We start from the raw sequence: 27371 nt of genomic DNA on the forward strand, positions 1-27371 counted from the left end.
ACACCTATAAAGATGAGAAGGTAATAAAGTCTCCACATCCACCCACAGCCTGACCACCTCTCTGAGAATCAGGTTTCCAAAGCAGTGCTAATTGCCTAATTAGCTATTAATCTTTTTCACGACACTTACTAATGGGTCATTTGCTGGCTGGAGTTTGCAAAGATCCTAGTTACTGCACAAAATACAGGGCTCCGTAATGAAACAAGTTCAACTTAAAATAAGTCTTCAGATTTCAGTAAGATCTAAATAATTTACTTAGACGTGAGAAGCTGTTTATCAGCTCTTTTTTGAACAAAAGATGTTTGTTCAAAAGAGAGAGAGAGAAATGTTTTAGCGGAGGAGGTCCATGTTTTGTAGACGAACACATCACAGCAGTAACAGGGAGTGCTCCTTGAAGTTTTGCTGGCACAAGCACTCTTGATAAATAGATACGATGCCACCACTGTCTTCTTGAAAACGAAAGACCTTACTGTGCCAGGACTGTATGACCAAATGAAAATTATGTGATTCACTGTAGCATCAGCAATATGGTAGGAGCTAAAAAGTCATGCTAGAATGAAGCTGTTCCTCTTTTACTAGACAATGTAAAGTCAAATGGTCAGAGGTGGCAGAGAGGCACAATGCAAGTGAATGATGGAGCTAGATATGCAACTCCTTTATGAGCAATTATTACCTTTTAAAAAGCATTTAATCAGCAATTCCAGTTATGGCTTATCAAATAGCTGCTTGGCAGAAGTCTAGAAAGGAAGTATCCTGGTCGAATGTAACACATTAAGTAGATTGGGTAGGCGTACAAGCATGAATTCCTAGTTTTAAGACAAGGACTTTGCTTCTTATTCCGCACATAAAGCTTGAAAGCTTTTCGTAAGCCAAAATGACTGGAATCCCGAAACAGCATTTCTGTTGCTACCTTTATAAATGTTCATATATAATACACTTCATCCCTCTCCAGCTTACCAAGTTACTATCAACCCTAACAAAATGTCCTTTAGTGAGGGAAAAATGAAAACCGTTTTTTCTGGATACCAGTGAAGGCTATCATTTACCTCGAGCAAATAGATTTTGTATTAATATGACTTTCTCCTGAAGACCTATGGTTTGCATACTGAACTTTATATTTGTGAGTTGCAATTCTTGGAATTGAGGAGCACACAATTATCCTCCTCCTTTACTTGGAAGTGCAAGGAACTTTAAGAGACCTTTGAATCAGCAGTCTCAGCCAGAAACAGGTTTTTATTCCAAAACAGTCAAAACAAGCCCAGTTTATTAAGCCTGACTGTACTTTCCTAAGATGGACAAATAGGATGAGGAAGATTTATAGGTAAGCGTTTCAATGGGTAACTAGTTTTTTTTAAAATATGAAAATACAGTAATTCTCAAAGATTAATACAGACTGTTACTACGGCCAGCTGACAGCAAAAATACTCTTCCTTGGTCTAGACTCACTAACACTTGAATGGTGATTTAAATAAAGACTGGTAAACTGACTCACTGCGACAGAGGAACAGAAGGAGCAGTATTTCCACCCATGATCACAGCCGAAGCCGTGAGCTGAGATGCTCTGGGCTGGTGCTGGGAGATAGTGAGAGGAGGCGGCTCCTGACTGATGCACCGCACCAGCCACCAAGTTCCAGCAAAGCGCTTGGGCGAGCGAGAATGGGAACTCTCTTTTATTTTTAAACATCTGCTCTCACAAACAAACGGGAAAGGGCACCTCTGCATTTTAAGGACACAAAATGACAGCCTGCGCGGGACGCCGGTGCGTAGGCAGCCCCACAAATTTACTGACGGGGTCACGACCCTCCCACTTGCACTGCCATAGATCCATGTGAATGAGGAGGCAAGGAGAGATTTATGGGAACAATTCTGCTTCCACATTTACACTAGCAAGTGTGTAGAGTTTACAGATAGTAGGTTGTTTCAATAAAAAAAAAATTAAATATATCTATATAATGGTAAAAGTGGAGATGAGAATGGCCCTGGACCCATCGCGGCATGAAACGCTGTGTGCTCTACAGCAGCCACAGCAGGTGATAAGCTGCTTGCTCTCAGGGACCGACAGAAGAGAATTAACTCACTTCTTCCACACATTCACTCACAGTAACTTCATTTCTTTAATTTCTCATATCGAACAAAAAGAACATGTCCTCCTCAGTTCTATGTAATAAACCCCCTCATCTATCCCTCCACAAACTTCAGTTCCCTTCTTACCCTTAACGTGCTTCACAGATTTTAGTATCCTAGTTTTACTAAGTTGACAGCCAACTAGACTTGTTTAATTTCAGAACCTCCAAGCATTTACCTTATTACATTTTTTGAAAAAACAAAACACCAACTCATAATAATTTTTAAATTTCTGGAATATTCTTCAACTTCAGCCTGCAGTATACCTCACTGCTGCCGCAGATTTCTTTAAAGTCACCTCATCAAATCTCCTTTCAATTCAATTTTAGAAGACAATTTTTCCAGAAATAGAAGAAATCCCTTTGGCTCACACAGTACTCTAAAGTTGCAATGTATTTCTGGTAACTGCAATGATTACAGTGACCTATCTGTATTATCTTTAAAACACAGGGAGAGCACAGCTTCTCGAAAAATTATCGGAGAACCATCCTCTACGCAAAGAAACATCACAAATTCATGTTTCTATGAAATGCTGTTACAATACCTGTGTTAGAGACATTGCAGAGAAGCTGACAGATACTAGAATTCATAGTCAAACTAATATAAAAGTTTATAGTAGTTTTGTGTATGTTGTAAACAGTTCCATAACACGCTGGGAATAGATATGCTGGAAGATACCTGGAAGGAGTGGGCAATAATTAGAATGCTGTACCACCCCAAAAAAGCTAGCATTAAAAAAAAAAAAATACTGTAGGCAAATCTTGGAATTTAAACACCAGCAAAATATTCAGCCAACTGTGCACATGTAGGATTAACTGAATTTAGCTGACCATCAGAAAAAAAAATTAAGGCCTTAGAGCATACCTTAAAATGATCAAAACCTGAGGAAATGTAAATCTTTCTTTTGTACGTATTGCCTTACTAAATACATTTCCTGCTTCCAAGGTTTATTTTTGGAAACACGTCCAGCATGAAGGATGCTGAACTGAAGATGTTTAGCACTGAATGAATGGAGCGCCAGCAAGACGTATCGCACGCCGCAGTGCAGAAGCGTCCGTAATGTGCTGGCCTGAGCGGGTCTGCAATGGATCTTCAAAAAGGTGGTGCCTTCTACGAGGCCAGACTGCCAACACAAGATTTTCGGGATGTCTTACAACAACAGAACAGTGGCGTTTATCTCCCTTACGGGGAGGGACTGACCGCACAGCTCAGCTACGCAGACCCAGCAGGATGTGTCAGGATCCGGCCCCGCTGACGCAAGCGCAGCAGGTCAGGAGCTAACCTGTGTTAGGGTGTGCGTTAAGGAGGTTCACTCATGCTCCCTCAGCATTAGCGCTTGGCCATTACAAATCCGCCGGCGCGTTAGCCCAGAGGCGTCCTGTTCAGGAGGAAAGGCGTCTCCCCCGAGCCAGGCAGGTGCTCGAAGCTGAACGCAGCAGGCGGACCAGAGCTTTCCCCGCTCCTCGCCACGCAGCTCCCCGTCCGCACCCACCCAACAAAACCTGACAGAAAACTCTCCAAGAATTTAAACCGCACATTGACAGAAGCAAGTCAAGTCAGAGTGCCAGGCGCAGAACAGGGTCCCCTAAACCCTGCCCCGAGGCAGAGGCGCTGGAGTGAGCTCGGCCGGGGCCAGGGCTGGCAGCCCAGCTCCCCTCCGCGGCCCGGCACCGGCAGCCTGCTGTGCCCCCGGCGAGCGCAGCCGCGGCGGCTGTCCTCAACGGGGTGAGGAGCAAAGACCCGTGGTGGCTGTCCTCAACGGGGTGAGGAGCAAAGACCCGCGGCGGCTGTCCTCAATGGGGTGAGGAGCAAAGACCCGCGGCGGCTGTCCTCAACGGGGTGAGGAGCAAAGACCCGCGGCGGCTGTCCTCAACGGGGGGACGAGCAAAGACCCGCGGCGGCTGTCCTCAACGGGGGGACGAGCAAAGACCCGCGGCGGCTGTCCTCAACGGGGTGAGGAGCAAAGACCCGCGGCGGCTGTCCTCAACGGGGGGACGAGCAAAGACCCGCGGCGGCTGTCCTCAACGGGGGGACGAGCAAAGACCCGCGGCGGCTGTCCTCAACGGGGTGAGGAGCAAAGACCCGCGGCGGCTGTCCTCAACGGGGTGAGGAGCAAAGACCCGCGGCGGCTGTCCTCAACGGGGGGACGAGCAAAGACCCGCGGCGGCTGTCCTCAACGGGGGGACGAGCAAAGACCCGCGGCGGCTGTCCTCAACGGGGGGACGAGCAAAGACCCGCGGCGGCTGTCCTCAACGGGGGGACGAGCAAAGACCCGCGGCGGCTGTCCTCAACGGGGGGACGAGCAAAGACCCGCGGCGGCTGTCCTCAACGGGGGGACGAGCAAAGACCCGCGGCGGCTGTCCTCAACGGGGGGACGAGCAAAGACCCGCGGCGGCTGTCCTCAACGGGGTGAGGAGCAAAGACCCGCGGCGGCTGTCCTCAACGGGGGGACGAGCAAAGACCCGCGGCGGCTGTCCTCAACGGGGGGACGAGCAAAGACCCGCGGCGGCTGTCCTCAACGGGGTGAGGAGCAAAGACCCGCGGCGGCTGTCCTCAACGGGGGGACGAGCAAAGACCCGCGGCGGCTGTCCTCAACGGGGGGACGAGCAAAGACCCGCGGCGGCTGTCCTCAACGGGGGGACGAGCAAAGACCCGCGGCGGCTGTCCTCAACGGGGTGAGGAGCAAAGACCCGCGGCGGCTGTCCTCAACGGGGTGAGGAGCAAAGACCCGCGCCCACAGCATCGGGACTGGGACGGAGCGGGCACTAGCTGAGAGACTGGACTGCGCCACTGATCAGGTGTGCAGGTAACGAAGTACCGAGGCAGCGTTTATTCTTCAGCCTGTCGATGCAGCGAGCCAGAGCGGCGATTTGCCAAAGGTTTAGCTACAAGACAAACTTCTGAGCCTTATTACTACGGCAATACTGAACCTTTGCAATTAACTCTTAGTAGCATTTACGCTGCCGTATGTTTATTTTCAGGCAAACAGTGGCTGGGGGCTTTAGCCTGCCCCAGGAGAGGCTGGCACCAAGCACGCCGCACGAGATCTGGCGGCCCAAGCCACGACGGGGCGTCACCGGCCGAGACCTGGCAGAGACGCCCGTGTCCTCGATGCCCCGCACACAGAGCATACAAATGTCTGAGACTTCAGGAAAAAAACTTGTGCTCCCAGGTCCTCTCGTGCTCCCTGCATTCTGAATCACACATCGGCCCAGGAATACTAGACTAAATCGGAACTTTATCACTGGCCCTTTTCAGGCTTGAGGACAACTTTAAAATGCTTTAAATGGATGAGCTGCAGGTATTTCTCTGAACATCATCATGCCAAGCTACAAATTATGCTCAATCTATAATTGAAATCTACTATAAAACAATTGTGTTTGCTGTGCTTGTTATGCTACAGGCGTCCTATTTCTTTCTTGCCCGTTTATCCCTCCGGACAACGCACTTGTTAATGCACACATGGATCTCAGAATTGCCAGAAGCCTTTACCTGTTTTATTGATCCCCCCCTGGATTACTCCAACAACAGTAAAGCAGATTTTCCTAGCAAGGAAATCAATATGACTTTAGATTAAGGTTCCCATAAGATATTTAATAAATTATATATTAATGATTTATTGTCTATTAATTATGAATTAATAAGCACAACATTTTTGGCATCTGATTTAGCACGCTGCACTTCAGTGCCTGGACTCCACATTTGAAACGGCTCTCAGATTCTCCCTTTCTATGGCTTAATTGAGAAATCCTTTAGAAATATACTTTATTCTTTGTGTTTGGTGTAAGCACAGTCTACATTTCCACAACACATGACACATGTATTGCTTGTAGCATCCTAGTGTCCAAGCGTTCAGCACATTGTGGTCTCAAGAGGGAATTCAAAAGGTCAGCAAGAAAAGCAGAGATAAATTTAGTAGTATATACAAAGATGACAGGTCAATGGATTAACCCTTAAAATTCCTAGTATTAACTACACTGCTGAACAGTTAAAAGAATGGTTAATATCAGCTTGCGCAGGTGCATGTTTAACATGCCAGAAGGAACTAGGATATCTTCTGGAGCGTGAGGTTCCTACATGAGCGCAGGCTAACGCGCTGGCTGGCACTGCGCCTTAGACAAGCAGGCACCTTTGGCCATTTTTGTTCCTGTTCTGCCACTGCCAGTTGTGCGTGGCCTTGGTCAAGACACTCTGCCCTCTGCCAGCTCTGCAAAAATGGCACAGCTGAGAAACACCATTTATAAACTAGTTTATGGGGCAATTTGGGATTGGATCTTATATACAATCAAACCATCAGGTCCTACCTAGACTAATTCCTGCTAGAGGGGGCCTGTAACTCTGCCCTTCCAAATTATACTTTAGAAACTGATCTGTCTCCTAGGAGCCTAGATTTTATTGTCAAAAGAGTGCTATATGCTTACTACTGATTTATTCATTACTGTTCCAGTGTTAAGATGCTGTCAAAGACACGCTGCAGGTACTATCACTTCTGTGCAGTAAACTGCATGAGACAACCACTTCTTAAATTTTTTGGATCTGACATACTGGTTTATAAACTGTACCAAATGCAGAAGTCTACAAAACAAACTTAATATGACTTTAACTGTGCATATGTAAATTACAAGTGGAAGTTTCTAGATCAATTTTAATTATGTTCAATTAATGTTGCAAAGTAGCTGGGTGAAGTTCTGGTTAATGGGGTATGCTACTTCTCAAAAAAAGCAACAGAAAATATGTATTATTCTACTGCTTTTTACACTCACACATGCACCTTATCTAGGAAGAATGGGTAAATGAATTTGATTCATCTTCAAATTACACCTTGAGTGCTCATATGCAACAACATTAATTGACCTTGGTAAAGCATTCATAAGACGAAAAGTCCTGTTGTCAGGACTAAGAATCACCTGTGCTCTTACTGCCTGTTGTGCAGTTCACTCAGTGTGCATCATCTATGGTTAATGACGTTATTTTGTTAGAAGTGGATCACTTTGAAGCTCACAGATATAAACGTAGGAATCTCAACCTCTTGGTAATAAAGCAAGCATTCTCTGCAGTTTCAATCGGGCAGACTGCTAGGCAGTTAGTAAGTTAGGAAAAACTTATAGCGCCCTTCATCAGTACTGGGTGTAGGAGATAATTCTGCTGCAGCGTGATTGATAGAGGTGTTCTCAGACAGGAGCATTCTCAATACTACTATCGCACCACTAGTGAATAAAAAAACACAGGCATAATATTTCAAAAACAAGTGATCTATAAACATTGATGATAACTATGGTAACCGCCGTGTGGCAGAGCAGGATTTAGTCCTTAACATATGCAGTAAGAGCGGCATATTCTGAATCAGTGACTTGAATTTCATTTCAATTATGCTTTAAGTTTGGTGGTTAAACAACTGCAATGCATAAAGGATTCCAAGAAGGAAGTTATTAGCTACACACACAGTGCTGTAATGTCAAACTCCTGTTTTTCAACAGATGAAGGACTGATCATCACTTAAGGAAGGAGAACTGCACCGCACCTGTACGACGGGTAGCCAGCCTCTGACACACAGGCCACTTACTTCTCACTGCTTGATTTACAAAATAAAAGCTTTTGCTTTAGAAGATACATGCCTATCCTCAAGGACACCAAAAAGACACTACAGCATCTCTGAGAATTAAAGTGGGAAAACCATGATATTAGATTGGTTTTCAACCTGGGTATTATTTCTGACCCCATATTACCTGGAGCTGAGCTTTAGCAGTAAAGTCAAGGTAATCTCAACTCACGATGAAAAAGGTTTACTGCATTCTTTTTGGCAAGATTTATACAAATCTTCCAGCCACCCTTCCACACTGAGATGCTACCGTCACAAAGGTTTGCACAAACGTCTGCTTGTATTTCTAGAGCGTGGAGTTCTATCACAGACATTTAGGAAATGTCTCTCTTCCCCCCTCCCCGAGTAGAAATATAAACAAGCACTTACTCCACTTGCAGTTAATGATTGTGAGATTCACTGCGAGCTATAAACATATGGCAAAAGTCACAAACATACAACAGAAATGTGGTATCCTGTGCTGAAGCCCAAAGAGATTTCAAACAAGGAATCTGCATGCCTGCCAAAGGAAGAGACTCCCGCACGCACTGTGAAGGCTCCAGGTCTCGTCTTCCTCGGGTACCCACATTTTCGCCTTTCTATACACAGGACCATGAAGAGGTGGCATGGACTCTGCAGTCCACTGGCATCTACGGCTGATATTCACTTTACACGCTACTACTGAAATGAAATGCAGCACGTCAGCTGTGTTTTTCTTAATTGCTTCAGCAGATTCACAACAGTGGTTTTTAGTTACCTGTCAGATGTTCCTTTTAAAAGTATTCTTAGCCAAGTCTCATGTCAATATTAAGATTAGTTTGTTAAGTCACTTTTAGCTTTTCCACACAAAAAAAATACTTGAGAAATAAAACCTGGTAGGGTCTACAACAGAAGAAAAATAAAAGTCCTACCTCTACTACTGCTTTGGCATCCAGTCTAAAGTTGAAATCTCCAAAGACAAAATACGAAACTTTCTCAAACCGCTGATCTATGATTCTGGAAAACAAAACAAAACAAAACAAACCTTTCATTCAGCTTTACATATATGCAAGGATGCACAAATACACAGCTTATCTTCTAAGCACAATCTCAGAAATAATTATTGGAACGATCAAAACTACCAGTTTATAGTGGATCAATATATTAACCATGTTTTGGGGCTGATTTTCCTTGCTTAGGCAGTTCTACCTCCAACCCCAGTAAAATAATGCATTTGATTTCCCCTGTCTGGCTGAAAGAGCAATTTGGAGGAAAGCAAGTTTGCAGCAGTTAGTACCAATAAGGCAGAATTGGCATTTGGGCATCGCAGAAGCTTGAGGGCATCATGCAGGTACTCCACACCTTTGAAATTTTAAGTAGATGGCTTTGGGCTGGGCAACTAAGAGCTACGAATCCCAAATTAGCAGCGAGTTCAGAGTATGTCTACCTTTGAGTTTACTAATCTGTAAGATTGTGATCATAATGTTTACCAGCACTTGTTAGTACTCTAAGAAAGTGACATGTTAGGCCTAAACATTAATCATCACAACTGGGAGAGGTTTTTCCTGGCTCAGTTACAGTTCTCTGAAAGACAGTTCTCTCTTTTGTTCAAAGCAGATTTTTACTGAGATTGTAGCTAACGCCTAAAAGGTGATCTTTCCAGATACGGAGTGAAGATTGACTTTTTTCTCAAGCCTTTGCTCAGTACTAAACAGGGAGATAAGGCGTTACTGTTCATCTTTCAAATCTTGTATTATTAAAATTTGTTATTATGTTACTAGCTTATCTATTATTAGCAACAATTGTCTGGTACTCCTACCAATGTGCAATTTTACATGCTTCCGGAGATTCTGGCATTTGGAAATCCACCGATTCACACTTAATTTCCAAACAGGAATCGATACAATGAATTTCCTATCAGTAGCTGAGGAAGGTATGAAAAACCTGAAATGTGACTGCTACAGCTACAAAGAATATACAGAGACAAAACGCACAAACCCCTGCAATGGTGTACTAGATGTACAAGCACAAGAAATAAGGAACAAGTGCAAGGCAATACACTATGTACCTTTGGGAATACATAAACATGTAAGCGTTAACGACGCCAGAAACCCCAACTGAGCCAGAGGCAGGGACCCACACAGATGGGTAAAGGATTGTAAAGTCACGCGCAGTAAGTAGGATTCCTGGAACAATGCTGCCCAGCAAGGAGGCATTCATTTCAAATGGCTTTAAAAGTTTTAATATGTTACATCCATTTATACTTTTCAAAGCTATACAGAAAGATACAACACTGGATTTACAGTGAGATACTGCTTCTCCTCTTAAAAACATCTCACATTTTTAGTCAACAGTAATCTATTACATAAGGAATGTTATTCTATGGAAAAATTAATGTGCATTGGACCTAAGGCAGTGATCATTTGAAGCAAAATCTCTTGCAAAGACTTATCCTTTTCTGGTATGAAAATCTCCAAATCCTCCATTCAGCTGACAAATTATCGCAGGTACTGTTAATAAATACTGCCTATTGTCAGCTCCCAGCAAGCACTGAGAAAAACCTGTCACTCTTGACCTGTACATAACATTAGTTTGATTAGTGCCCTCACGGCACATTAAAGGAAAATGAGAACTTAAAAGTTAAACCATTTACATTACCACAATTTGCTAACACTATCATTGCAAAATCTGATATGCAACTTACACATAAGAAAAACTGATTTTGCTTTGCCAACTTTCCTGATTCATATCTTAGTTTTGGCTTTGCTCATTGCCATTTACTGCTGACAAAGAAATGACAGATATTGCAGGAATGACATCAAGGTCCAGAGAAGGCCTCTTAAAACAAATTGATATCATGAGAATGATGCCTGTGATTGTATTACGCAAAGACAGATTTTCCAAATAAACAGACTATTCCAAAAATAGCTAGTTAAAATGTCTCCTAACTGATGAACAAAACAGCTGATTAGTCTGCTTCTGATCAATTAATTAAATTCAGTCATTTCATAGTCTTGAACATTACCTGATTTAAACATGATTTGCATACAGATCAATGCCAGCTTTAAAACTGTTCATTTTAACCAGTTGCTCCCCTTGTAGTTTGTCTTGTTGGACATTTTAGAAAGAGTGTCTCATGACAGACTGAAGTAAAATAGCCCAAACATTACTTCTCAGGAATGATGCTTTAAGTGGCTTCTGACATATCTCCTTTTCACAGGTGGGGAAATTTAGGTGTACAGTAAAACTACCAACAGTGCTACAGCAAGGGATATACGCATTTACGTACTTATTAAATGATCTGGGATACCTAACAATAAAATACGCTTTAAATGACTCAACTTAATACATGTATGTAACCTACTGTCCTTGCCAATGGATTTTATTATTAGTTCAAGAGTTCCCAAATCTTAGAATTATTTCAGCAATTTGGTACTGTGATAGCTCTATTTTGAAATACTTACTGGTGCCTACAATTGCACTGAATCAATGGCATGAGAACTAATCTTCTTGATTGTGCTTTTAGAGTCAGACTCCAAGTTAGCAAAGGAGACAGCAATAAAGAAGAGTACGGCAATATTTCCTCCCCCAGGAACATGCAGGAAAAACATCCGGCAGCGGGGGGACCTGGACAGAAATCGAGTACTGCAAAACACTGAGTCTTGCCAGGACCAAGGACACGCAGCAAAGGTGTTAGGACTGGAGCAAAAGCTAAACAAAAGTGTTCCACTCCTCTTGTTTCCACGTTCTAAGTCACAAACATACACAGTTCATCATGTGTACAAGTAAATGAGAACCCAGAAGACAATTTTTTTTTTTTTTTAACAAGAACGAGTGCTTGTAAATGAATTAGGAAGGCTCCAAAATCTGTGTTATTCTACTTTGCTATTTGTTTCTATAACAATACCCTTCCTTTAACCATGAATCAAATAATCCTTTAAAAATGTTGCCATAAATCAGTCAATGGAGTGATAAATCTGAATCATATAAAAAGAAAGCAGCCAACCTATGTCACCAGCATTAATCTTATGTTTTTAGTGGGAGGACCTAGTGTCATTTCCTCTAACTTGTACTTGCTGACTACCAGATTAGCCCAAAGGGCTTCAACGTACTTTAAGGCTCTATTCCTTCCTGTACAACTTTTCTAAATAGCTTGTGACAAAACAGGCAACTCGGGTAAAAATTTCATGACTGTAGAGAAGCTACAAATATTTCACTTCCACAACTCCGTATGCAGGAGCTAACAAAAAATCATCAATGTCTTAACTAGCTGTGGTGCTTGTTGTGACCTGTGCAGGTCACGATCAAGAGATGATTGGCAATCAGGATGTATCTGATGCTTGAATGCAAATAAAGTAGAAAACTTTTCAGATTACAGCCCTCTTTTTCCAGAAAGAGAAGTCTTCCCTTTGAAAAGGTTGGAAGAACACATTCACTCTTCTAATCCTTTGTTCTTGCTCCAGAAGGTATCACTTATGAGAAAAGAGTTTATTTGCACTTAGAACATACCAAAGAAATATCTTTTACTTCTACACATTTTGGAAATCAAAACAATGAATTCAATATGGGAAATAAGGACCATGGGAAAAAATGCACATTTATGACTGGGTTTATTGATGACCTTGTTAAACTTTAAAGCACACAAATATAAATGGCATAGATGATTTCTCTTCTACTAGTTCCACAAACACAGAAGTTTTAACTGCATAAGGAGTCCTTCATAATAGTATTAGATTCTTCACACTTGGAACACATTCTCTTAATTATGTTGCTGGTTTCAAACTAATTCTACATTTTTAACTGATGGCTCTACACTGAAAGTCTTCTGGACTGCTTGGGTTATTCTCTTGTTTCTTTTCAAATTTTGTTGTATTTTGAGAAGAGGCAGACCTCAAACAGTTTTTAAAATAGAGTTGAACAGCTTTTTAGACATGACAGGACAGTAAAAGAAGGAAACACTCAAGCAACTGTAACTGTCACGTGAAGTTTACAGTCAAAGTTAGTCACATGCTTAAAGGTTTTGATGAGTCAGATCCATGGTTCACACTTTTTTTTAAAGAGAAACTTCACCAGTAAGGGTGCAAATTAATGTTAAATTACTACAGCAATTTCTTTGCTGCAAAGTAAATACGTTTAATTCTTATTTTGCTCTAACAACTGCAGGTTGCCTCACACTGGATGTCAGAAACTGCTTTACAAACCCAGCAAGAAGTTACTATAGGTGCACTGGAAATGTGCTTGCTCTGCTGTGTCAGTAACGCTTCTAGCAAAATGACCTCCACTCATCAGTGCTTTTTAGCATGACAGTCCCCCGACACATTTTTTCCAAAGACCTGTGACAAAAGCTGTCTGTTATTCTGGGTGTGCCAGGAGAATTACAAGAAACCTCTGAAACCCCCTGAGCTACGATGCTGAATAGCTTCGGCTTGAGCTAGCTTGGCCAGCCTGCCACAAAAGCACTGCCCAGCTCAGAGCAGGGGCCAGCCAGCCCCACGCGACAGGCAAACCTACAGAGAAGTCAAACAAATGCCACAGCAGAAGCAAATGCTCAGGGTTCGGTCCTGGAGCCTAGGACATGTCAAATTACTCTGACGTACAGACAGACCTCAGTCTGGATGGCAGCGTCAGCCAAACGATTGCGAAGGGTAAGTTTTTTCAAAGCCATTTAGGAGATCTGGATGCCATATTCCTACCAAGACTAAAATGAGTAAGAGGCAGAGGTTCCTCTTCTCCTCGATACTACTGGAAATCTGGGTCTAGTTATTAATTTTAGTCTCTACGCAGAACACCAACAGTAATTGCTTAGTGCAATCTTAAAATGAACAGATCTCTGTTATTGGAATCACTGAAATCCTTTTGTAATTTATTTTGAAGTACTCACTATAGTAGTTACAATTAAAGATACTTTATGAAATGCACTCTCTTTTATATAAAAGCTATACAGTGTGCTGTGTGTATGTTCCAAAGCACTGAAATTCAGCCAGAAAATAAGGCGGCAATCAGAAACATGACTGACTTTTCCTTGCTTTCATACTTATCCCCCTCCCATACTGTCACAAGAAAGAAGACAAGGAAGCGGCTAAATATCAGCAATTTGGTCATGGAAGAGAGCAGCTGAACGTGATTCAGTGTGACAAGAGCCACTGTGATTTGGCTAAACCATTTCTCAGGGCACTTTGTAAGGAGGATCAGCAGCATTATTCCTTTAATAGCCATGTCTAATGCAATAGCCAGCTGGGTTTTGTCCCAGACCAAGGTATCAGCATCAGGTCAGAAGGTAACATTCTGTTTACACGATTATTTCCTAAAGCACTTATCTTCTCCTCGGTGTGAAAGTTGACTTTTCTGTTTGTAAGGAGGCCTAAAGAATTGAGGGAATGGGAAAAATTAGCTACACTGAGCTGGAGCTGAATGGCATTAAGTGGGAGGTCTGAGAAAGGCTGCAGCGGCGCTCAGCAGGACACCTTATTAGCCGCGTCATCGCAGTTCATTCAGGCAAGCCATACCAGTGTCACCAGCATTCCCACACAAAGACAAAGTTCTTCACACAGTCTATAAACATGCCTCCCTGGCCAATTCATCCTAACTTGACACTGCTGAAAAGAGGGGCTTGAGGGTTTTTTTTGTTTTTTTTTTAAACACAACAATAACATAACAAAACAAAACAAAAAACTTGCAGCTCTGCCAAGCAGGCTGAATGGACGAGAAGGAGGGACACTGTCACTTTTCTTGGGAAGAAACAATCCAGAGGTCAAGCCATATTTTATTCAGTGAGCAAATTTTTATAATAACTGAATGTGTTTAAGCTAAATCCTAGCTAATATGAGCACTTCCGTATTACTCCTACAATTTCTGGGGTAAGATATTATCTTTCCACATTCTTTTTATTTTTACACATTATCCATGCAGAGGAATTAAAGGCACAAAAGCTGCTTTTACAGAGAACGTGCCACTGCCTATATAAAATGTCCTTTCCTAAGTAAATCACAACTAACTACGTAGAGAAGAGAGCACAGCTCAGTCTTGGTGTGGCAACTGTTTCTCGGGTTAAACTGCTGATCTTGTTTCCTGTTGACCCAAGCAGAGCTTTGAACCACAGGTTCCCTTTTGATGTGAGTCTGGTACAAGTACCACCGGCCTACATCTCTGCATGGGACGGTGAAACCTCTTCACATTTTGGCCGATCGGTGAAGCGTTCGGGAAGCACCGCGGAGACCGCGCGAGCGGGGCCATCTGCACCCTTCGCGTGCAGCGCGGACGCCCGGACGCCCGGCCCACGTCCAGTGGCAGGAGTCACCGCGCGGCGCCGGGAGGGCCACGGCAAGGCTGCCGGCACGGCCGCACTGCCAGGCGCTCCGCAGCCCCGTACGCACCCCGCAGCCAGACTGCGCAGGCAGCGGGCTTGCACCTCGTGCCCGCGCTTTGCGAAGGGCGCGCTCGACTAACGTTTTTTGACAAGAGAGGATCTTACCCCAAACAGGAATGTTTAGAAAGAGGTTAAAACAAAAAAAAAATGCAGGATGTGAATTGACCATCCTGTCGGTGGAAGCCAAGAGCTAGCATGGAGGTAGCAGGTGACCTGTGGTTAAGAAGGCTATACATGCTTTCTTGTCCATAAATCTACAATGCCAGAGGTTATAACAACTCCTGCAGTGACTTCTGGTGGAAAGTCAAGGAACGACGACAGTGAAACCTGTCTTCTACCACAGCCATGTTAAGGAACTGAAGACGAAGAGAATGGGAAGGTTAGGTTTTGGCTTACACAAAACTAGACACGGGATTGCTGTGTGGCCTTTCAGGTATCTGCCATTTCTACACTCATCACCTCTTCCTTCCTAAGTTTTAGTCAAAGAGACCAGCTTGCACACCTGCACGTCAAGAACTGGTCCATGGGGGATCCACCTCCAGCAGAGGTTTTAGAGAAAGCTTTGAAACAGAACCCTGTCATCTCCTCTGTGTATTGCCTCCCTTCTGGCTCAGTTAGCGCTCAGCTTGCACTGTTTTGCATTCTCAGATATACATTTGGAGAAAAATTCCAGAAAAATCCCCATCAATTCTGCATAAAAGTTACCTGGTGACTATCTAAGTGTGCCTCAAAAGATGTGATGTAAGTGCCTTCATTGACATGCCTAAGGTGTTGTAGCACTGTCATTAAAAAGATAAAGTTTATCATATTTTTGTGCCTTGTTCTTTCTGATATAATAGCTAAAACCTATTAATAACACCAAAACATCTCAAAAGGTCAGGCAGCATACAGCAAGATGAAGGGAATTGTCAAGAAGCTTAGGCAATCATTTTAGCACTCAAGACATTTGCCAGGGCTGTTTAACTAATATGTGATGTTCACTTTTAATTTCAATATAGTGCCATTTGGGCAAAAATGTTGTATTTTTTAATTAATTACACTGTCAGCAGCTATTAAGATTAAAAGAAAGACCACATCAATAATAAATACTTAATCCAAAGAAAGGATTACAAGAAGAGCAATAAAAATCAATTTTTAGAGCTGGAAAATTGTGACTTTTTCCTCACTTGACTGGTATTTTCATTATATTGACAAAACCATGATCTTACCTGACACTGACATTCGCCTAATGAAATAGCAGCCATGTATAATGATGTAAGTACTTGTCAATTTTGCTACAGGAGAGTACAATGCTATGGCACTGGTGTTATGTTACAAAGAAATTTTCTTGCTCTTCATCTGATGTGAGAGAAAACAACAAGAAGAAACCAGAGAAATTGCACGTCTTTTTGAATCTTCCTTTACTTTATTGTGGAAGATTAAAATTCCTCCACGTAACTTCTGGCACTCCTCAGTGCTAGTAACACTTGGTCACAAGCAGGCAGCAGATAACTGCCGCATCTCACTTTACACGAAGACTGAGATGTTGCAGTTCTTGCTTACTGTTCTGCAGGGCTTGGACGTGTGGGAGTAAAGCAAAAATCTGGTGTTCGCTTAGTGTTAAAAGTGCAAATAGCAAGCCAGAAAATAACCAGGATACGCGGCAATGGCATACTGATCCGTTAACTCATCAAGGCTGGGAAAAGTATTTTTTGTGACAAATCTAGAAAAATTCAGAACAGAGGCACTGTATGTCCTAAACAGTTCATCGGCAGGAACAGCAGCAAATGGTTAAGAAATCTTGCCAGATTTGTATCTCGCCAGGCTTGCAACAAACACCTTTCCCAGTCCGACCTCCTGCGGATGGCCGCATGGGAAAAGGGGACAGGGGAAGGCGACGGACACCGGCCACGTCACACCACGGTGCGCTGCCAGCGACAGAAACCCATACGCTTCCATCGGCTTGCCTGGGGAAACAGCTAGGCTCAGAGGGACTGTGAATTAAAAATAAAACCACCCACTTCCAGAAAAGGGTAACGCAAATTACTAGAAACTCAGAAAGACTTCACTCACAAAGGATTAAAAAATGCTTGATGTTGAGAAAAGCTAACTAGAAACGAATTTTACATAGTTAATTGTTAGCTTGGGCATTTATCCCTTTGAAAATCGCACTACAGTGGACTACTGAACTAAGAGAGGAAAGAAATGAGGGGTGACATGACAGAAACACTTGAAGTGCTAACGAGAAGGGAAAAAAACCCTCTCTTTCAAAAGGGCACACCTATTAAAAAAATGAGAGCTGTCAACATTAGGTTTGAACAAAGAAATTTCTGGTGGATACAGAGATAGCAGGACCATTTTACTTGTTGGAGTGAGAAACTGAATGATCTTAGCTGCATCTTAAACCCTACGCCGACAGAAGAAAGATAAAGCAGCTTTCATAAGAGGTGAAGCAGTTGCAGCTATTTACCTGCCAGTCCATGAAGAACGTCTGCCACATCCGTCTACAACTGCTTCAGCACTTGTACAGACAGACAAGCGGCTAAAAATGCTGTAACTTGCATCTGGTTATTTACCTGTTAGGGAGAATACGTATCTTTCCAGGACACACAATACAAGACTCAAAAGACAACCACCTTCTCACATAGTGATCCTACCTTCCTACGGGAGTAAAAATGTTGAAAGATGGCTTTCACTTAGTGCCCATAGACTCAAATGGCAGCAGAATGGAGCTCTTTCAACCATTTCTCCGTTTTATAACTATCAGCTCATAGCATCATCTTACAGCGAGCATTGTAAATAAAATCACAATAGCAATTTATTTTCATTTCTCTGCAAATGAATAAAAATTGGATCAACAGCCCATATAGATTCTTCTTAATTGAATCATAGCTATCCTGGAAGATTATATGGCTATATGATAGAACATTTCAAAAGACACAAACCACAACGAATGCTGATGTGAGTGTCACCTTTAGCTAGACGCTAATGACTGCTCTTTATCTAGCTCCAGACTCTCTAAGGAACAAATTACAGTAAAAAGAGAAATATAACTCAGCAAGAATGTGACGCACTCTGCACATTGTCATATAGAGCCATTTTCAGAGCAAAGTCCAGCAGGCAACAAGTTATTTGCAGCCATTTCTTTTTTAGGAGGCATTCTCTCTTTTCTTCAGTTGTCTGTGTTTAATTACACAAATTCTCCTGGGAGTGGTAGTTTTTTACAATACCTCCAATCTAGCCTGTAGTTACATCAGTTATATTCTACTAGAAAGACACGGTAGCCAACTGAGGCAGCTCCAGGAGAACTGCAAACCAGGTAAAAAGGAGCAAAGCCCTTCGGAAAGATGAGGCGGAGGCTCAGAGCGCTGCCGAAAGCGGCCCCAGCTCACAAGCAGACTTGGCGATCCCTTACTGCGATCCACACCACAGGACAGCGAGCTTGCTTCTGCGAAAACAACTCTCAAAACCCCCTCCAGGAAACCTCAGAGCTTTTATTTTCAGCATTTTGCCTGAAAGGGCCCCAATTCTATCCATATTAGGCAAAGTGAAGAGTGACTTAGTGTATCCCCACTGTTCTGTTCTTAAGCGGCACCTTTCTGTGCGAGACCTGCACGTTCTTCAAGTTCTGGATTTTGGATTGCTGACTCTCCAGTCGGATCTTTGCGTCCAAACCTGCTATTGTTTTACAGATTTCTTTTTATCATGAGAGAAAAACCAGATCTTTAATTTACAATTTGAATAATAAATGCGGCAAATTTATTAATGACCTGTTCAGTTATTAACTAATGCCAAAAAACCCCCAAACCAACCAACCAACAAAGAGCCCCAAATGCTGAAAACAACAGAATAAGGGCAAAATTACTGACTAGGACTATCAGAAATCATCATTCACTTATTATGAAATGCATTTATTGCGTCCTTAAAATTATAATAATATGTATTTGCCATTACAATGCATGTAAAAATTATTTTTCTGCTGAAAATATAACCTAAATAAAATTCAAAATGTGTTTGTGTACACCGGAAGGACATACGAGTTAAATCTTTGACAACGGCATCAAACATGCAAAAGCTCGAGCCAGCAGAAAATCAAGAAGCAAGGAAAAAGTGTCTTTGACTGTATTTGACAGGTTGAAAGTAACAAGACAATTTTGCTGGATTTGCTCTTTAAAGAGCATATTATACAAACACGCTAATTTTGAGAGCACTTAACCTTAGTTTAAAGGGGGGGATGACTGAATATTAATGAGATGAGCCTCAGGGGGTTTAATGAAAAGCTGTCTTTTTGAATGTGATCTAGGGTTTTAAACCTTTGTTAGAAGACATTTGGATGGAAGGTTTATTTGCCCTGGGAGTGCATTCTATCTGAATACACAGAAATTTCACTAAATGTTTGAAGGCACATGATTACGGAGAGTTTTCACTCGATGCGAAAATCACTGTTGCAAAAAATAAATAAAATTTAAAAAAAATCCAACTCCCCCCCCCCCCAAAGTGAGCTACTCCTAGGATCTTCTCAAATGACCCAGATCTTTAGAGTGAAGTTTTCCTTTGCCTAGAAACTAAGTGGCTTTTCTTTTGCTCATTCAGCTGCTAGTTCTGGGAAAAGCCCAAAGAGAAACATTTAGATTGGAGGGGTCTTTGAGAAGATGTGACAGTTGACTGATGAGCATCCATAAAATGACAAAGAATAGTTGTGTGGAGCCGGTGCATCACATCGCCTCTCCCTGGGAAACTAATTGCTCTGAATTGTTAATAGTAACATTATTTTTCTGGCAATCATTTCTTTTGAATACCCAAAATGAGCATGAAACAGCTCCTTTGACCGGACATAAAAGTTAAATGTCCCAATGTTGATCAAATTAACTTCAGCTATGTGACAATGGACTATATTTGTGAGAAAATAATGAAGGGCACAAAGGGGAGCTTTATGCCAAGATTTCACAGTTGTAATGTAAAAATGTTTCTGTTGAACTAGGCCAGGGAACATTTCAATAGGAAAACAGAAGAGCACTGTCACTTTCTTTAAAAAAAAACACATTCATTTTATGGATCTGAATGCTGTAGATAATTTCAGGAAGTTTAAATGGCTGGCACACCAAGAACCACAGTATCAGGCTAACATCTCACGTCCTTGTCCTTCGCAAACTCTCTTCTAATACTTTTAAAGGACCCTATCCTACAGCTTCTACTCGTTCCCTAGCCCGGCTATTACATTCAGTAGACACTTTTCGCCAGCGTCTGAAGGACATGACTAATACGCCGATATGATTAATTAATGACATATGCACAAGCATTAAATACAGCAGCTGTATGAAAGACTAAACTAAAATGTAAACTACATTTCCCTTCTTACTTTCACGTATAGCTTAAACCCTCCAACTTTAGAAAATACAAAAATGCAAGTAGTATGTAAATAGGGCTAATTGTACGTCAGAATTATCCAAAATGGGCCTGGAAGAATTTTTTTGCCCCACAAAACATAAAGCAGGTGTTCTTATTCACATTTATAAAGCAAATGCAGTTTTGACTGTATCTGTGTCTATCTGGAACAATGTAACTGAATTCTGGGAATTTAGTTTGGGTTTACATTAGGGTTGACAAAGACTCACTACACACACCAATTTTCTACATATACACTGTATATGTATTTGTAAATATACAAGCAAATATTTGCTTAACACCGGTGTAATTCCAACTCTCTTAGTCTTTAAAGACTCTGTCTAGCACCACATTTTCTTCACACTTGCTAAATGGCAAATGCTAAAACCAATCTGGCTCAGCACACACCAGCTAGCTGTCTTTAAAAGCATTCTTCTCGCTATGTAATTAATTTTTAGAGCTAAATCACTTCAGAACACCATTGTAAGATTAAACCTTTCTACTCCCAAAACATGTTATTATGATTATTAATAGAATCCCTCAGGAGAAAACTTTTAGAGGCACCTTTAAATCACTCAACAGTTTTTCTTTTGTTTCCCCCCCCCAATCACTCCCCTTCTCAGTAATTTAGAGATGTTGTGCAGCTTCATGCCTATGTGTTAAAACCTTGTAGTCAAAATAATTTTGGGAAAACCAACTTCCCTGATGATTTTAAGAGTTAAACTAATTAATTCGAGCTTTATTTGCAAACTCTTTTCCATTTTTGTATTTCAAACTCCTGTGATAGCTTTTACCTTACATGAAAAGGCTGCACTTAATTCATGTTTATGAAGATGCAGCTTGAACAGAACTATGCTCTCACTACTCCCACAGTGACCTAAATCAACTGTGAGAAGGTGTTTCTGTTTCATTCAGTGAAGGTTTAGCTCATTAAACTGTTTTCCTTCTCAGTATTGTTCACCGGGTTTGAACTGCATTGCTGTTAAATGCTCTTTAGCAGTTTAAAGGCTTTAAAGGAAAAGACTTATCAGTCTCTGTTTTTAACAGCACTAAATCTGCATTATTAGTTCATGCAGATAAGGGGATTTAAAAGCTCAGCTTGAAACCTCTCTCTTCTGTATTTATCTGACACTGCATAGTTCCAGTAGCTCAGCTGGAAATGTAGATCTATGAAGCTTTAAAGAGAGATTAAAGCCAAGAAAAGAAGTACTTTTCCCCTATAGACGCTCTCACTTTCCCTTTTCCTACTGTCTGAAGGAGTGATGGCAGACAATGGTCAAAGATGGTTCCCAAAACCCTCTGAATGGGGACACTGTTGGTGGTAGCATTCATTCAAAGTGAGCTTCAGTGTATTGTCCTCCCCAATCAGCAGATCAGAATAGAGTTTGCTGGTGGCTGCCAAAAGGTTAGCAATGCCGATGAAAGGGGTTTCCCATTATTCACTGCTCTTACAGAACTCCCCTTTTGTGCGAGTCATCCCATCATTTCACTATGGAGGTCCGGATCTGCGGCTGGCTGCTCTCTCAAAATGAACAATTCATCTGAATGCAAGCTCACAGTAGTAGCGTGCAACCTAAAATCGAAGGTTTTCTTTTCTAAGGACAGGGGAGTTGGGGCAGTTTTTGGCAGTGTCACATTTTAATGATATACCATCATGACATCTCTGACCCACAGCTGACACTAATACTACAGTCTTATTACCTTACCCTTGCCAGGGCATCGTGGGAGGTCCAAAGCCAAAATTAGCTAATGAAGCACACTGTATGCTGTAAACAAGTGTGCAATAAATAATGCAAAAGGTTTATACAGGTTTGCTAAAGTTCCCTCATGCAAAGCATAAGAAAAGGAGAGGAGACCAATGGAGCCAAGAAAAAATGAAATAAAAATAGGTCTTTCCCACACTGCTCTGTGTAACAGAACTCAAAAATCTGTGTGTCAAAGTGCACTGAGAGTAGATCCTGATCTTACTGTGTCTCTGTCCCCTAAATAAGGGATCTTTCATAAACCACTGCGTGCTACCTATGTGCAAACCTTCCAAGAGCCTCCAGTGTTTTCTGATGATTTGAACAGGTTTTACAAGTGATACAAGGGAAGACATACCGAGTTTTTCCTCTTCATCCTTGTATCACCCCCAAAAGTGAAAATAAATGCCTGTTTTGGAGAAATTCCTACTTAGCCCTCTGCTGGGGTGCATAGGAAAAGCACCTCTTGATACATAGTGGAAAAAGCAGTCTCTTTTGCTAAAGTATCTGCCTGTCTTTAAATAAGATAAAACTTACAGAAAGAAGTAAAACTTTGAACAGAATGTGACTGAAAAGATATTTATACTCCATTCCACATTTCAGAACCTTTTTCAGTGAAAATCTACATAGGGAAAAACAACAACACTGCATATGGAAAGATATTTTTCAACACATAACGTAATTTGGTTCAGGAGTGTCTTTAACATCGATGTTGCTGCCAGAGAGTCACGAGAGTCAACAGTTCCTTGTCGGTGGGGAACTCCTCACTGCATTTGCAGTACACGGGGAAGGCTGCAAGCAGATGCCGGAAGGAAGAGCCACATCAAGCCCGTCGTCCCTCTCAGCCCCCCCCGGCCATGGTCGAAGTCGTGTTGGGCGAGGACTCCCCACGAGCCCCAGGCCCGTGCTCTCCTCCCCTCGGCCAGCCGCAACGCGCCAGCCGCAACGCGCCAGCCCTCGTCACCAACGCGGCACCCACCGCCGGTCTGTGCCGGGCGGTGGCACGGGGCTGGGACCTGCCAGGCCGCAGCACTCGGTGCCCCGCAGCAAGACCAGCCAAGCGACCCTCGCCCCAGCTTCGCCGTGGGGAAGGGCAGCAGCGGCCCCGCGCTCGCCGGGGTCTCGCTGCTCTGAGCCTGGCACGCGCCGGCACCCGCAACGCCGCTGCCGGAGGCAGCCCCAGCACACCGCACGCTGCCGCGGGCCGCCGGCGCCAGGGACTGGGACAGGAAAACAGCAGATAAAGTGTTCCGCTCTTATTTTTTTCCAGCCTAAGCGGTTTGTCTTAAGCACCATCTCATGCCACAGATCGCAGCGTATGCCATGGCTGCTTTGAAGAGGCACGTTAAAGCTCTATTTCTCAGGCAAACATGAGGGCAGGCAGTACCTCGTCAGAGGAATACCTGTTTACTTTGCCAATACATGTACGCCCATGCAGAAATAACTTTTTCTTACTCAAGAAAAAGCTGTCTTTTTTTCTGACTTTATAACTGCTAATTAGGGCAGCTGTAAATTGTTGGGTATTTTTGGGACTATCCTCTGTATTGTACCACCCATCAGATGAATCAACTCTGTAACACCATTATAAACCATGATGTTATTAATAACAGTGATGACTGCGCACGAATGCTGTGCTGCTGCTTGAAAAAGATTAGCTGCCTACTGCACTCAGCTAGTATTGAGATTAAAACACCACAGGGTTTAATGTTGGCGGGGTGGGAGCTCATAACTTATGAGGAGAGGCTGAAAGAGCTGGATTTGTTCAGTTTACAGAAAAGATGGCTACGGGAGAACTTTGTTGCTGGCTTTATCTATTTGGTAGTTACAGAGAAAACAGAGCCACACTCTTCTCAGCAACGCACACCAAAAGATGAGGGGTGATGGACACAAACTGCTTTGAGGGAAATTCTGACTGGGTATCAGGGAGAAAAAGTTTCGCTATGATGGTAGTCAAACGCAGTACTGGGTGGCCCAGAGAAGCACCATGCATGCAGCTTTTCAAAGCTCAGCTGGCTAAGCCTCCGACAACCTGATCTGATGTTGAAGTCAGTCCTGCTCTGAGCAGGAGGATGAACTAAGAGACTCCCACAGGTCTCTTCCAACCAGAATTATTTTATTATTCTGTAACTGAAAACATACTTGAATGGCAGCTTTATTAGACTCCATGCAGACTAAAAAGAAGCTAATTAACACATCTGAAAAATAAACCCACTTTCTACTGTACAAGTTCTGGTGGCTTCAGAGAGATTTTCCAATCTCAGTAATTTGCTTAAAAGAGTAAGTGTCATAAAAACTGATCTGTAATTGCCACCATCTAGAAAAGTGTGACCATTTCCAGTTCACAGAATAAAAAGTTCTACATTTCTGACGCACCTTTTTAAACATCTTTTATATGCTGCTTGTGAACACAGAAGATTGAAAGAGGCTAGTAAAGGCTAATACATACCTATCAAGTACATAGCCAAGAGCCTTATGCCGTATTCCTGAGTAAACCGATGGGCTTGTTTCCCAAGCAATTAAATTGGAAGCATCATGGAAAAGATGAATGTTTACCAAGTCAAAGGCACTATGACAAAAAAGGAAAAAAAAAATGATTCAGGATAAAAGAAAAAAACATTTGTTGCATCAGCAAAGCATTCAACATAATAACACTATATTCTCTCTTATGTTACCTTAGTATTTACTCACACAGACTGTGCAAATAAAGCTATCATCATCAGAAAATTGTTAAAGGCTATCATCAAACTTATGATAACGCATCCACAGGTAAGACTGCATCTAGGCTTTTGCTTAAAATATGCATAATATGAAAATGCAAAGCTATTTGTCAGTTACAATTCCCAGAAATCAAGCAGTACCCTCTAACAAGATTGAATGTGTAAAAAAACAACTTCAAGTTTATAAAGCTGTAGCTAAATACCTAGTAGAACTGTGGCTTTGCAATAAACAAAATGAAAAGCTATTGACAGGAGAATTTTACTGACATTAAAGGCTAAATCATATCACTGCAACTCCTTATCTGTCCCTGTGTGCCAAGAAGATAGTGGTCAATCCACAAACCACTTCCAGTCAGGAGGAGGACACAGGCTGTTTAACTCAGACTGTGCCTGCAGGATCATAGGATCACAGAATTGTTTAGGAAAAGACCTTTAAGATCATCAAGTCCAACCATTAACCTAGCACTGCGAAGTCCACCACTAAACCGCGTCCCTAAGCACCACATCTACACATCTTTTAAATACCCCCAGGCACAGGGACTCAGCCACTTCCCTGGGCAGCCTGTTCTGGGCCTTGACAACCCTTTCAGTGAAGAAATTTTTCCTAATATCCAATCTAAACCTCCCCTGGTGCAACTTGAGGCTGCATCCTCTCGTCCTATCGGTCATTACTTGGGAAAAGAGCCCAACACCCCCCTCACTGCCCCCTCCTTTCAGGTGGTTGTAGAGAGTGGTAAGGTCTCCCCTGAGACTCCTTTTCTCCAGGCTGAACACCCCCAGTTCCCTCAGCTGCTCCTCATCAGAGTTGGACGAGGAGCTAGCCTCAGAAAATCAGTAAAATCTGTAAAACTTCACAGCTTTGCTTCCTAACCTGAAAGACAGGAGTATCAACTCATCATCTGCTACTTTGCAGTGAGGCAGGGCGTCAGAGAGCGGTGCCTTCACCTGGCTGCAGGCTAGCTCAGCCAAAGCCCATGGCATTGGCATCCCCTGCCAACGACTGGTAGGGCACTCTAGAAGGAAATATCCCCAAGGGGCAAACGCTGTCTTGGCTTTGGGAGCTCTGCCCTCCAGGAGGAACACACAGGAGTTGAGGACTGCCGTTACAGTGCCCAGTGTCTGCCCTGCAGGATGGCCAAAGACTGACAGAAGAGATTTCTGAAAAGAATCATATTGCTTCTATGGAAAATCCATGGATGTTGGTTTGGTTGGGGACAACAGAAATCGGGATATTCTGAAAGTTCCTTCTTAATCCATGAAACCAACTTAAACCACCTGTGAAACAGAAATACCTTATTCTGCCCCCCTGCATAAAAGCTAAATCACAGAATCAGAGAATGGTTTGGGCTGGAAGGGACCTTTAAAGATCATCTAGTCCACTCCCCTGCGATGGGCAGGGGCATCTTGCACTAGATCAGGTTGCTCAAAGCCCTGTCCAACCTGACTTTGAACACTTCCAGTGATGGGGCATCCACAACTTCTCTGGGCAACCTGTACCGGTGCCTCACCACCCTCATCATAAAAAGTCCCCTCCTTATTTCCAATCAAAGCCTGTGCTCTTTCAGTTTAAAACCATTGCCCCTTGTCCTGTCACTACAGGCCTTTGTAAAAGTCTCTCTGTCTTTCTTGTAAGACCCCTTTCTATATTGAAAGTCCGCAATAAGGTCTCCTTGGAGCCTTCTCTGGTCGAGGCTGAACAACCCCAACTCTCTCAGCCTTTCTTCATAGGAGAGGTGCTCCAGCCCCCTGACCCTCCTCTGGACCCGCTCTAGCAGATCCATGACTTCCTGCGATCACTATGTGTCCACCCTATTTTCCCGTCCATTTGTTGTGACAGCTATTTATAACCACATCCTATTCAGTGTTCGTGCATAAGTTCCTTGATGCAGGGACTGGAATTCACTATGAGACTGCACAAGCCTTGGCTGATTTTGGCTGGTAACAGTATTTTTAATAATAATAATAACAACAACAACAACAACAACAATAATAATAATAATAATAATAATAATACTGCTAGCCTTACAACGTACATGTGCATAACTATATTCTTGTACCTTAAATCGCTTCACACAATCCCACTTTTCACTGTGGCAGAAAACCTTCACATAGAAGGAATTTTCTGTTACAAACATGCCCAGGCAGAGGAACTTCCTATTGTCACCTATGTTGACCGTATACGAGGTGTCACTTCCAGCGGGCTGGCAGTCACCTGGAAGGCAAGCTGTCTTTCTGAACTCTGGCTTCCCACTGCTGACAGACAGGACACATCTTGAGTAGCAAACAGAAAGCCATCCAGCCGTTATGGCTAAGCTGGGATTCTGCTTTATATTTGCTCTGCTTGTGGCTTTTTGCGTTCTAGAGACCTGGTCTGCGTTTTTAAAACCTCTGTCATCTCACTGCTTTGCGATTAAGCTCTTTTGGTGATGGGACATGTTGAGTCACAATGAAACCAGAAAACTTGGAATACTCTTTTCACACAGATTTAGCAACACCACCAC

General features: G+C 42.7%; 1 protein-coding gene across 1 annotated transcript in view; it reads right to left on the minus strand.

Moving 5' to 3' along the window:
• Positions 1 to 27371, minus strand: part of LOC104028907 (inositol polyphosphate-5-phosphatase A) — a 263385-nt gene that overhangs the window by 71783 nt on the left and 164231 nt on the right. The window contains exons 8-9 of the mRNA XM_075717613.1: positions 24600 to 24719; positions 8614 to 8698 (exon numbers count right to left, since the gene is read on the minus strand). Of these exons, the coding sequence (XP_075573728.1) occupies positions 8614 to 8698; positions 24600 to 24719 (205 nt within the window). The remainder of the gene's footprint in view (positions 1 to 8613; positions 8699 to 24599; positions 24720 to 27371) is intronic.

The sequence above is a fragment of the Pelecanus crispus genome, chromosome 10, assembly GCF_030463565.1.
Source record: "Pelecanus crispus isolate bPelCri1 chromosome 10, bPelCri1.pri, whole genome shotgun sequence".
In the NCBI taxonomy this organism is placed as follows: Eukaryota; Metazoa; Chordata; class Aves; order Pelecaniformes; family Pelecanidae; genus Pelecanus; species Pelecanus crispus.